Here is a 13,651-nt window from a genome sequence, read left to right on the forward strand (position 1 = left end):
TAAGAGAGACCCTGTGTCAAAAAATGGGTGGGGATGTAGCTCAATGGTAAAGCGCCCCTGAAGTCAATCTCTAGTACCAGGGGTGGTGGTAGAGAATCATGCATGGCTATTTTTATTGTAATAGGTTGAGCATCCCTAATCTAAAAATCCAAAATTTGAAGTGGTGGGATACTCACAGAGATCTATGCCAACATTCCAAAATGTGAAAAACTCTCAGATAAGGGATACTAAACCTGTGGTGAACTTTATTTTTTATTTTATTTATTTATTTGTTTGTTTGTTTTTAATGTGGTGCTGAGGATTGAACCCAGTGCCTCACACGTGTGAGGCAAGCGCTCTTCCAATGAGCTATAACCCCATACCAAACTTTAATTTTCAATACTTTATTTATCTAATAACATGAATAAAATAATTCTTTAGTTCTGTACTACTCCTACCACATTTTAAATAGACAAAGACTGTTCAGTTTTTTTAAAAATCTACTTCCTATCTTAAGCTAGTGGGACTCTCCTCACCAAGGAGAGTCCCACTAGCTTATCAGTGGACCCATACACATGTCCCTAAGAAACTTTCTGTTAAATAATTTTCTGCATGCTTAACTTGTTCCTTTTCAAATACTCTCTTAGGCTGTTAGAGGTACCATTGTCCAATTAGTATCAGAAGTTCATGATCCCCTCAATTTATTTTTATTTTTTAAAATATTTATTTATTTACATATCTTTAGTTTTAGGTGGACACATTATTTTGTTTTTATGTGGTGCTGAGGATCGAACCCAGCGCCTCATGCATGGTAGGCAAGCACTCTATCATGAGCCGCAACCCCAGCCCCTGATCCCCTCAATTTAGAATTATAGAATGGTAGACCTGCAATGAACTTAAGACCACCTAATCCAAGGATAACAAATAGGTTTTTTTCACATATCAACCAATTGGTCATGACTACCTTGAAACAATGCTGAAGAGGGTTCTGAGGCTGTGTCAATTAGCAGGAAAAAATATAGTTTTCAATGAGTCATATCTGCCAGGAGGATTTCCAGGGAAAAACAGAGACCCATATGCCATAAATCCACTATCCATATTCAGGCCCAACATCCCATAATATCTACATCACCACTGCCCCTGCCCCCACCCACACCACACATACAAACACACAAATTATTAGGACTAAAAAAGTGTTATTATAAAATGTAAGCATAAATAACAACTACATTTATTTTATTTTATATTTGGTACCAGGAATTGAACGCAGGGGCACTTAACCATCGAGCCACATCTTGAGCCCTTTTTTATATTTTATTTAGAGACAGGATCTTGCTGAGTTGCTGAGATTGGCTCTCAATTCATGATCCTCCAACATCACCTTCCTGTACCACTAGGATTACAGGTGTGTGCCACCATGCCCGGCTAACAACTACATTTATTAAGTACCATTCACAGGCAAGACCCTGTCATAAATTTGCCTAAAGTCATCTAGTTTAGGAGGTGGTAGAGCTAGGATTAAAACTTAGGTCTCTAAACTCCATATAATTCTTTCCATATTGCTTTCTGAGGTCACTTCACAAACAGTTCACAAAACACACTCCACAAAACAGTTGTGGATTAAAGCATATTTTCTTACTGAGTTTCAGCATGGTCTCATATCTATAAGACCTAAGTTATCCATTTTAGAGAATTAAAAGTCAAGTGTGCTCATCTATTTCTCCCATGCTCCCCCTCCCTACCCCACTATGAATCAGCCTCCTTATATCAGAGAAAACATTCGGCATTTGGTTTTTTGGGATTGGTAGGGCAGAGGGGTAAGAGAGGAAGGAAGGGGGCATGAGGTTAGAAATGATGGTAGAATGTGATGGACATTATTATCCAAAATACATGTATGAAGACACGAATTGGTGTGATTATACTTTGTATACAACCAGAGATATGAAAAATTGTGCTCTATATGTGTAATAAGAATTGTAAAGGCAGGGGCTTTGGCTCAGTGGTAGCACACGTGCCTGATATGTGTGAGGCACTGGGTTCGATTCTCAGCACCACATATTAAAAAAATAAAAGATCTATCAGCAACTAAAAAATATTTTAAAAAAAGAATTGTAATACATTCCACTGTCATATATAAATTAAAAAAATATGCAGGTTAGGAAAAAAAAGTGGCTTTTGGGAGTGAAGGAAAAAAAAAAGTAAGAAAATGTTTTCCTCTTTAAACCTAGATAGAAAGACCCATATGAATCATTAAGTCTCAGCAATTCTTCTCTTTCCTAATCTAATAAAATTGTTTATTTTAAATATTCATAAAAAGCATGTATGGACACTGTTTCATATTGCCTGTAAAGACATTTTTCTTTATCAGGAGAAAGTACCTTTAAAGATGGAAGTTTTTTGATTCACACACATACACAAAAAAAAAAAGTCAAGTGAGTTGGCATATTTATGTTGAGTATTTGTGTTTTGTAAATATATTCTATTCACAAAATAGTTTGAAAGGTGAAAAATAAATTATAAAATATATAGTTAGAAGACCTTTATTCATTCCCTTTATTTTGTTCTGGAAAACAACCATAGTATACACAGATCAAACAGGCAAGAAAGGAGAGCAGTCTCTGTTCGTTCTTGGGTCTGATGATCAAGTAACAATTTCTCTTAAACCTTTCTTTCCCTCCCTCATGTATTTCTAGAAAAATCTCATTTCCCAAAATCAGCAAGGTGGGGTAGGAGTTGTAGTTCAGCAGTAGAGTGCAAGTGTGAGGCACTGGGTTCGTTTCCCAGCACCGCATATAAATAAGTAAATAAAATAAAGGTCCATCAACAACTAAACATGTATACATACATACATATGTGTGTGTGTGTACACACATATATATAAAACTTTTAAAAAATCAGCAAGGTAAAGATGGAGAAATTAGGAGAAGAACCATTTGAAAGAGATGGGGGAAACCTGGCAGTGGTAAAGAGTTATCTCATTCCCTGCTGGGCAGGGTGGAGCATGCCTGTAATCCCAGTGACTCAGGAGGCTGAGACAGGAGCACTGCAGTATAAGGTCAGCCATTAGTTCAAGGGCATTTAGTAAGACCCTGTATGCAAATTTTTAAAAAGGATTTGAGAGGGCTGGTGATGTAGTTCAGTGGATAAGAATGCCCTTGGTTTCAATTCCCAATACTGGGAGGGGGTCATCCCTAGACTCTAATATTAACCCCAAAACACCTTCACAATTATGAAACACAATCATTTGTAATATTATTGGCATAAAGTAATTTTGCCTTTTCCTTCTATTAACACTCTTAATTTTATCTTTTTTTTTTTTTTTTTTTTGGCAGGGGTGGTGGGGGAATTGAGGATGAAACCCAGGGGCACTTTAGCACTAGGCTATATCACAGTCCTTTTTAAATTTTTTTGAGACAGGTCTCGCTAAATTGCTGAGGCTTGTTTTACTCATGATCTTCCTGCCTCAGCTTCTTTTTTTTTGGTACTAGGGATTGAAACCCAGGGGTGCTTAATCACTGAGCCACATTCCCAGCCCTTTTTATGTTTTATTTTGAGATACAGTCTCACTAAATTGCTGAGGCTGACTTTGAATTTGTAATCTTCCTGACTCAGCCTCCTAAACCACTGGGATGATGACCCTGAGCCACTGTGCCTGGCTAACTGTGCAGGTCTCTGCCTTAGTCTCTTTTGAGTTGCTGGGATTACAGGGCATGTGCCAGGGCACCTAGCTTCTTAAACTGTAAATGCTCATTTCTTAATTCTTTGGTACATATTACATTTTATGGAGCCAATTATATAATCTGAAGCCTTGGTAGCTTGCCTCTGAAAGAAGTTAAAAGTGAAATCCATGCCTCTGGATTGCTCCAATAACAAAAGAATGGAATGCTTTAGAATGCTATGTGCATACCACTTCCTCTATAAACAGTAAAATCAGTCTGAGCAAAGTTCACAAAGACAGTGACACCAACACACAAAACAGAGAAAGTCATTTGGAAAATCCCAATGATGGACCAACTTCTTAATCTAGCTCCAACAGAATGAGAGAGGAGAATCAAAATAACAGAGAAAAAGATTGCTTGGATTGTTCTGCACTGGAAACTACCAATGGATTAATATATTCCTGCCCAGAAGATAAGGACATGAGAAGAAAAGTCTCTGGAAAGTGAAGCTGGATAAGACTAAATGTTAAGCCACTTAGATCAGTAGTAAACATGCTAAACATCCAGCCCACAGAAATATCTACTGGAACGGGTGGGCCAACAGGTTTGCTGATGAGAATCAGAAAGCTCCCAAGACCAGGTTTCTTTTGAGATAAAAAGAACAGAAACAAAAACAACACAATGAAACAAAAGCACCAATAGTTTGGATATGATTACAAATTAAAAGAAAAAAGCCCAAACCAGAATCACACAGGTTCCATTCTCAAGCCCCAAGATTTAATGTGGACTTTGGAACCAAAGTATTAAGAAAACATAATTTAACATAACTAATCAACTCCAAAAGTGAGTCAAATTGGAATTTCCAAGACAATTCCAATTAGAAATAAACACAAGTTGCTAAGACTGCTACTAGTTTTGGGAACACATTTTCATATATTAAGATGATCTATCTAGGCTGTGCAGACAAAGAGGAAGACAGAGATAAAAATAAGAAAATGGAGTTACTTCTAAGTAAGAGTCCAGCCCACCTCCTTATTGAGGAACTATCCTCAGGTTTTTTTGGAGCAGTCTAATAACCTGACACAAACCAGCAAGAGACTCTCTGCATCTCAACATTGTGCCCACCAAGTCACTGTCTAGGTTCTAGATCCAGATTTATGCAAGAGAACCCAGTAATATAAGGGTAGCATGCATTTTTATCATGATAGACATCAACACGGACCTCACCTTGTCACTGTCATCATGACAAATGTGATCGTGATGGATGGACTGGCACTGAAAAGAAGCACCAACACTACCTACAAGAAAAAGGGAGGAAAGGTTAAGATGCAATAATTGCTTATATTTGAAGTGCTTTACCAATTAAAAGTGCTTATACATCCATTATCCCATCTAATACTCAAAAACATTTATAAACTGGCAGGATAGGGATTATCATTCATGCATTTTAACAGAAGAAAACAAAACAGAGTCTGATTCTCACAAAGTAGCAGAGAGTAAAGTGGCAGATCTTAAACTAAAACCCTGTTATTCAACCCCTAATTCACCACTCTCTACCATCGAAAGTAATCTATTTTCTAAGTAAGGCCACTTAAACTTAAGCACAGCTGTCAATAAGACAAACTTCTGTTAGTGATGAAAATAAATCATATTCCTTTTCAGACTACACATATACTTTGAGGGAAAAATTGACCCTATAAATTCTCAGCATATAGAAACACAATGTAACCTACAGGTTTCAAATGTTTTCATTATTTTAAATGTACATACATTTAATATACCTAACCGTTTGCTAATTTGAAGAACTATCTCCTAACAACAACTGCTCTATGAAAATAGTGGTATTTCTAACCAATAGGAAAACAAATTATTCAATAAATGACTAGAACAATTTTATTATCCATTTTTTAAAAATTTGGTTCCTATCTCACCATGTTAAAAAAAATGGTGGCTCAAAGATCTATGTAATGTAAAAACAAAAAAAAGTTCTAGAAGAAAATGTAGGAGAAAAAAAATTCTAGAAGAAAATGTTTTTTGTTTTTGTTTTTTGGTATCAGGGATTGAACTCAGGGGCATTCAACCACTGAGCCACATCCCCAGCCCTATTTTGTATTTTATTTAAAGACAGGGTTTCACTGAGTTGCTTAGCACCTTGCTTTTGCTGAGGCTGGCTTTGAACTCGCCATTCTCCTGCCTCAGCCTGTCAAGCCACTAAGGATTACAGGTGTATGCCATAGCGCTCGGCTAAAGAAAAAAATCTGCTGAAAGAAGATGCTAAACGTGAACGCCACGATAAATGAAAAATCAGCACACATGACTCCAGACCAAAGATTATAAAAATTTTTGTCCTTATTTTAGGTAGGAGTTCAGGGACACCAAGATCGCAGAAGCAGGGTCTAAGAAGGATGCTGCTGCAGGACAAGACAGGGAGATGAGTTGTGTCCCTGTTATTATATAATAAGTCCTATTACCATGACAACTCCTGCCACAGGTCCAGTATTTTAAAATGACCAAGGGGCTAAAATGGGAAGTATTCTAGTTAAGTTTTTTAAATTAACCAATGGTGGGGAGGTGGGAGTTTAGATAATATTCTAATCAGGTATCATAAAGTAACCAATGGGGGCATATGGGGTAAGGTCTTTAATCAGGTCTGGATAGGGAAGAGAATGCCTCACAGCTCGGTGTATAAGATAATCATATCCAGGGCTGGGGTTGTGGCTTAGTGGTTGAGCACTCGCCTAGTACACGTGAGTGAGGCACTGGGTTCAATCCTCAGCAACATAAAATAAAGGTATTGTGTCCACCTATAACTAAAAAAATAAATAAATAAATATTAAAAAGAAGATAATCATTTCCAGACATGGGGGCCTTGAGTTTTTCTCTTGATCAGCCCACTCTACTCTGCCTAATGGAGTGTTACTTCTACCTTGACCTTCAATAAATCTATGCTTTGCCTGTTACTTGTGCGTGTCTTGCTCACTCTTTGTTCAGGACACCAAGGACCTGGATGCCAACTGGATACCCTGATATTAACATTTATGTAAGAGAATCTTTCACTTAACCCCCCCCCATTAACTTAATTAATAGAACATGCCAACCACATTACTTGGCAACCATGCTATGAAAGAAATTATATTACCCAACAGTAGACTGGGTCTAAATGAGAAACATGATAAACATCTAGTAGAAAGCCATGTTTCTGAGCTTTCCTGAGAGTGATGGTTTGTAATTGGGCATATCCCTTCCAATCCTTGTCCTTGCAGAGGATCCTAGAAACTATGTTTATGAAGTTCTTGTAAGAGATAATCTTCTCCCATGAGAATTACAAAACTCTGGGCACACCCAATATGAATGTCATCTCTTTGAACCTGAACTGTCAAAAGAGCACTTCTATATGAAGTGTATTACTAACAAGTTGTGGTTTCTGTCCTCTATACTTCTGACTAAAGTGGTATCAAGAGAGACCCATTCAGTCTGAATGGTATTTTATTTAATTTAGAGACAGGGTCTCACTGAGTTGGTTAGTACCTCAGTGAGGTGAACCTAAGAAGTTGAACCTAAGAAGAATTCTCATCATTACCTTTGGTTGTTACCCTTAAGAGATACCATTCGTTTATAAAATTTAGAGTGCCATTAATTCATATGCCCAATTATTTCACATGACATTGAAAAATAAGGCTGCCAACTAAACTCTAACATGACCCTTTAAAAAATCCTAATTTTGCTGGGCACAGTGGCCGATGCCTATAATCTCAGCAGCTTGGGAGGCTGGGGCAGGAGTATCACAAGTTCAAAGCCAGCTTCAACAAAAGCGAGGCACTAATCAACTCAGTGAGACCCTGTCTCTAAGTTAAATAAAATACAAAATAGGGCTGGGGATGTGGCTCAGTGGTTGGGTGCCCCTGGGTTCAATCCCAGGTACCCACCAAAAAAAAAAAAAAATATATATATATATTTATTTTCAGGCTGGGGATATGGCTCAAGTGGTAGCATGCTCGCCTGGCATGCGTGCGGCCCGGATTCAATCCTCAGCACCACATACAAACAAAAAAAGATGTTGTGTCTGCCAAAAACTAAAAAAGAAATATTAAAAAAAAAAAATTCTCTCTCTCTCTAAAAAAAAAAAATCTTTATTTTCACTCATTGAAATAACTCTTTTAAACTTATTAAATGTAGATTTGTGTCATATATTCTTTTTGTGCAGTCATAAAAAAATGAGAAATATACCATTCCTACAAATTCAAAATACCAAAGAATTCACATTAGCATACCAGAGAAAATTATTTACTCTTACTCATCTACTCAGTATAAATTATCATCCCCAACTCATTTTGTATGGCCAAAAGAGAGCACTAAAATAAGAAAATAATCTTACTCATAAACTCAAGAATAAAAATAAATAAAATTGCAAGTAAGCAGGAAAATGAAACGTGTATAATATAGTGAGTAGGTCACCACAATCTATTCATGTTTATTTACCCAAGGAAAGTAAAACTGATCCAATAAAAGAAAAAATAAGATGCTGGAGTTGTAACTCAGTAACAGAGCACTTGTCTAGCATGCACAAGGCCCTAGTTTCAATTTCCAGCGCTGACAATGAAAAGTCCTAAGTACCAAGAACTAGAGTAAAAAATGATCTTTACAAGTTTGATTATGTCATAATATTTATTATCTATTTTCCTCAAAAAAATTGTCAAAAATAAATAAAAACTAAACTTGTCAGTAAGCTTAACAAGTTTTTGCCACTGGTGACAATTCTGGAGAAAATGAGATACAGCTGACCAAGAAGGTACAAATATGGATAAAAAATAATATAAACCACAGAAGTCCCTCCAATACTAAGTCTAGTTAACATAATTTAACATGTTCTAAACCCATGATTTGGAACAAAAAATACACAATAATGACTCTGAAACATTAAAATCTGGAATAGTAAAATAATAAATCAAAATGAACTATTCAAAACAAATTGTATGTATTTCAAGGGGGAGTTAGGAAAAGTTTAATTCTATTAAATTATACGCCTTTAACTAGTCCCGTATGAACACAGTGTCTTATAAGTCTGAAATCAGATGGGCTAAAATTAACCTAATAATTAATAATCATAAGCACACATTTTCAAAGAGGTACTACAACAGACAACATTATTTCATCCTACACATACCCATGTATTTAATGTATCATGTTAGATTTGTTTCTATTGGGTACAGATACAGAAAGATATTATATGAAACTGGAAACACTTCATATATTATAATCTAATGAGTGTAGGGAAGAACATCATATGGGACCATCATCAAAACCTTGGCCTCCATGAGAGTTGGAAACATGAAGGATTAATACATTATTTATCAACTTAAAAATCTCATCTCAAAGAGTGTGTTAAATAAATGAATAAGGGCTGGGGATATACCTCAGCTGGTAGAGTGCTTGCCTCACATGCACAAAGCCCTGGGTTCAATCCCCAGCATCACAAAAAATAAATAAATAAATAAATAAAAATGAACAAGCTGGGTGTAGTGGCGTACACCCGTAATCCCAGCAGCTCAGGAGGCTGAGGTGCTAAGCAACTCAGTGAGACCCTGTCTCAAAATAAAATACAAAACAGGACTGGGGATGTGGCTCAGTGTACCCCCAAACAAACAAACAAACAAATAAGGGCTGGGGATATAATTTAGTGGTTATATGCTCATGCTTAGCATGAGCAAGATCCTGGATTCAATTCCTAGTACGGCGAAATAAACGAACAATAAATGGCAAGCTGGCTGCGGTGACTCACATGGAAAAATAATTAAAAATGAACCTAGAGACCGACCCTATCCTTACCTTTTCACAAAATCGAATTCAATGTTGACCATGAACCTAAATATGAAATGTAAAACTATAATACTTTCAGATTACACAGGTTAAAATTTAGGTGACCCTGGGTTATATGATAAGCTTTTAGATACACACTAAGAGCACAATTCGGGGGAAAAAAACAAACTGGTAAGATGAACTTCTCCAAAATTTAAAACTTCTGCTCTGTGAAAGACAGTTATTTTTTTTTAATATTTATTTTTTAGTTTTTGGCGGACACAACATCTTTGTTTGTATGTGGTGCTGAGGATCGAACCCGGGCCGCACGCATGCCAGGCGAGCGCGCTACCGCTTGAGCCACATCCCCAGCCCTTGGGTTTTTTTTTTTTTTTTTTTTGAGAATTTTTTATTTGTTCTTTTTAGTTACACATGACAGTAGAATGTACTTTGACATATACACTGAGTATAGCTTCCTATTTTTGTGGTTGTACATGATGTGGAGTTACAGTGTTCATGTATTCATATAAGACCATAGGAAAGTTATGTCCAATTAATGCAAGCATCTCTCCCATTCCCAACCCCACTCCCTTCCCCAGTCCAATTCAGTGGATCTCCATTCACCCCCCCCCACCCCCCACCTATTGTGAGCCAGTATCCACACATCAGAGACAACATTTGGCCTCTAGATTTGGGGGATTGGCCTATTTCACTTAGCATGACAGTCTCCAGTTCCATCCATTTATCGACAAATGCCATAATTTTCATTCTTCTTTATGGCTGTGTATATGTACCACAAAGACACTTTTAAAAGAATGAGAAGGCTGGGCTTGGTAGCAAATGCCTGTAACCCCATCAGCTCAAGAGGCTGAGTCAAGAGGATCCTGAGTTCAAAGCCAGCCTCAGCAACAGAATGGCACTAAGCAACTCAGTAAGACCCTGTCTCTAAATAAAATACAAAATAGGGCTGGGGATTTGGGAGGTCCCAGAGTTCAATCCTTGGTACCAAACAAACAAATAAATAAATAAATAAATGAAAAGAAAGCCACCAACTGAGAGAAAATATTTGCAAAATACATATCTAATAAAGAACTCCCTAAAATATTCAAATAAATCTTAAAACTCAACAAGAAAATGTACAACCCCATTTAAAAATAAGCAGTTTCTCTTTGACTTTTACCGTGAGTGTAACTCATTCCTGTGGCCAGATGTGGTGATGCCTGCTTCTAATCCCAATTACCTGGGAGGCTGAGGCAGGAGGATCACAATATGGAAGCCAGCCTGGGCAACTGTATCATCCCAAAATCAAAGGGGGAGAATAAAACACCGTGTCCTTCAATACCCCTTTTCTGTTCCCAAAAACCTGGCTAAGTTAAGGGGACAATGAGGAGCAACATAACTGGTTTCCTTTGTAATACCATGTATTTTATTTCATGCAATTATGAATATTTTCCTACACAGCCTCTTGGTGGTACACACCTGTAACCCCAGCTAGTTGGGAGGCTGAGGCAAGAGGCACATAGCTTGAGGCTAAGCTGGGCTACTTATCAAAACTCTATTTTAAATAAATAAATACAAATATACAAATGGCTGGGGATACAGCTCAAAGTTACAACAAACACCCTTAGGTTAAAACCCCAGTTCTTAAAAAAAAAAAAAAAAATAGTTTCCAGGTAGGGATGTGGGAGCATTTGCCTATCATGTGTGAAATACTAGATTAGATCCCCAGCATTGGGAAGGGGTATGTGAATATTCTCCTGGAAAGGAGCCTACAGACTTCACAGATTGCCAAAGGAGTTGAAGGACAGACAGACACATACGCAGCTTAAAATCTCTTTATTAGGGGCTGCAGTTGCAGCTCAGTGGTAGAGTGTTTGCCTAGTACATGTGAGGCAATGGGTTTGATCCTCAGCACCACACAAATATGAATAAATAAAATGAAGGTATTGTGTCCATCCACAACTAAAAATTAAGCAAACAAACAAACCTTTTAACTAGCAAAAGATGCTGGGACCACAAGAACAGACTCAATCAAAAGCACTGAAAGGGAACAGACAAGAAACATTCTGTGAAGAGTAATAAAAATATTCAAAAATAAGGGAAAACAGCAGTGGGGAACTGAAGTCAAAGTATGGAACAAAAAAATGTATAACTAGAGAATGCAAAGAAGTCAAGGTTGAAACAGTGATGGAGAGGTGGAAAAACTTCAAAGTAATTATTAAAAATATCCTGCTAGTGTTTTTGGTCTCCAGGAACAAAGTGGCAATGTAGAGACATTACTTGTCATGTTCACAAGACTCCTGCACTCCAAAACGTAAAGTCAATTTTTTTTATTGTTTTTTTTTTTTTTTTTTAATACTGGGGATTGAACTCAGGGGCACTCAGTCACTGAGCCACATCCTCAGCTCTATTTTGTATTTTATTTAGAGACAGGGTCTCACTGAGTTGCTTAGTGCCTCGCTTTTTCTGAGGCTGGCTTTGAACTCAAGATCCTCCTGCCTCAGCCTCCCCAGCCCCTGGGATTACAGGCATGAGCCATCGCACCCAGCTCTGAGGATGGCTTTGAATTTGCAATCCTCACACCTTAGACTCCAAAGTTGCTGAAATTACAGGCATACACCACCACACCTGGCTTATGTTTTTATTTTTAGACAGCATCTTCTAAGAAGCCCAGGCTTGCCTGGAACTTGCAATCTTCCTGCCTCAGCCTGGAGATTATAGGTGTGCATCATGTGTCTAGCCCTTTTGTCTTCTTATCTCCTCCCAGTACAAAACCCGTGCATTTCTTAATAGTCAGCATCCTCTTAGATCTGCAGTGGGCCTCAACACACTCAAGCCTCAGCACAATCTTCTTTGTAGTTCTACCTTTTTCCTGGGGATATGGCTTAGTCTGCCCACCAAAAAGCTACACTTCTTTCCTGTCACAGTACCATTTTCTGTGGGCACACAGAGAATTCTTGTCCTTCTTGTACTATGTCACTTTGTGGGGCTGGTGCTTTCCACACTTCTTATAAGAAGCCCAGTGGGTTTCAGAATATTTACTGTATTGGCAGGAGTGCTACTGGCATGGTAAACGCTACAACTTTATGATGATATCTCTTGCTACTTCTCCTTTCCTAGCAGGAAACTAAAATGTAAACACATACGTGTAGTGAATGATCATGTTAATATATAACAGACTTAAAATATCAGCCTTTCTTAGTGTCAGTTCCATCCAGAATTCATATCCCCCTCTTTTGACATGTAGCTTTTCAAATGTCATGTTCTATCAAGGATAGCTAAAATATAGCAGACTTTTTTGCACACTGCTTTGTAAAAAATGTTATATTGAGATTTTGAAACATAAACATAGACTCTTTTTTCTTTTTCTTAGGGACGAAACCCAAAAAATTCATAAACCTAAGCATGTGCTCTACCACTGAGCTATATCCACCTCCCAATCTTCTTTAATAAGCAAAAGAAGAACTGTTGAGACACACACATATTCCTTGAAATCTATGTACAAAAAGTCAAGAGGCGTTAAACCACAAAACTTGAACTGAAGAGTCTTCACCAAAGTCTACATATCTTTAAAGGGAAATTAACTCTTTAACTTGTCATAAAAGTGTGGCATTCAGACTGGGGTTATAGCTCAGTGTTAAGAGTATGTGTGTAGCAGTGCAATGCCCTGGGTTAAAACCCCAGCACCAAAAATTTTTTAAAAAGTAGCACTGAGTACTGTCAGAATTATTCTTCAATGTGTATATGTGAGAGAGGGGTCTTCTGCCTTCTAAAAACAATGTGTTAACCTAGAAATAGAACATGGGTTCCTCCTATTCATTTCCTAGACTCAACAGCTACCTGCCCATCATCTTGCAAAGATTTTGTTTTCTGTGGTGCTGAGGATTGAACCCAGGACCTCAAACATACTAGGAAAGTGATGTACCATTGGGTAGATCTCCAGTTCTGAAAAGACTGGTTTATAAAAGTGAAAGGTTTGAACTACAAAACTCAACAATGGGAAGGGCAATTGCACCAACCTAAGTACTATATGCTTTCTCAGACCTATTCTGAAAAACCAAAAGAAAGGGGCCAAAGTTTTAATAAATACACACACACACACACACACACACACACACACACTTGTTTAAAAAAAAAAGATATAGATCTTTTGTTTTATATATAATATATACTTTATATATTTGTCATATGTATATATTTATGTTAAATATGTAGAT

The 13,651-nt window shown here is 37.3% G+C and overlaps 1 protein-coding gene across 1 annotated transcript in view; it reads right to left on the minus strand.

The window, feature by feature from the left end:
- The window catches only part of Rnf38 (ring finger protein 38), a 122,767-nt gene that overhangs the window by 68,428 nt on the left and 40,688 nt on the right, over positions 1–13,651 (minus strand). Inside the window, exon 2 of the mRNA XM_077797064.1 lies at positions 4,866–4,936. Within this exon, the coding sequence (XP_077653190.1) occupies positions 4,866–4,936 (71 nt within the window). The remainder of the gene's footprint in view (positions 1–4,865; positions 4,937–13,651) is intronic.

Source organism: Urocitellus parryii, chromosome 4 (assembly GCF_045843805.1).
Source record: "Urocitellus parryii isolate mUroPar1 chromosome 4, mUroPar1.hap1, whole genome shotgun sequence".
NCBI classification, from domain to species: Eukaryota; Metazoa; Chordata; class Mammalia; order Rodentia; family Sciuridae; genus Urocitellus; species Urocitellus parryii.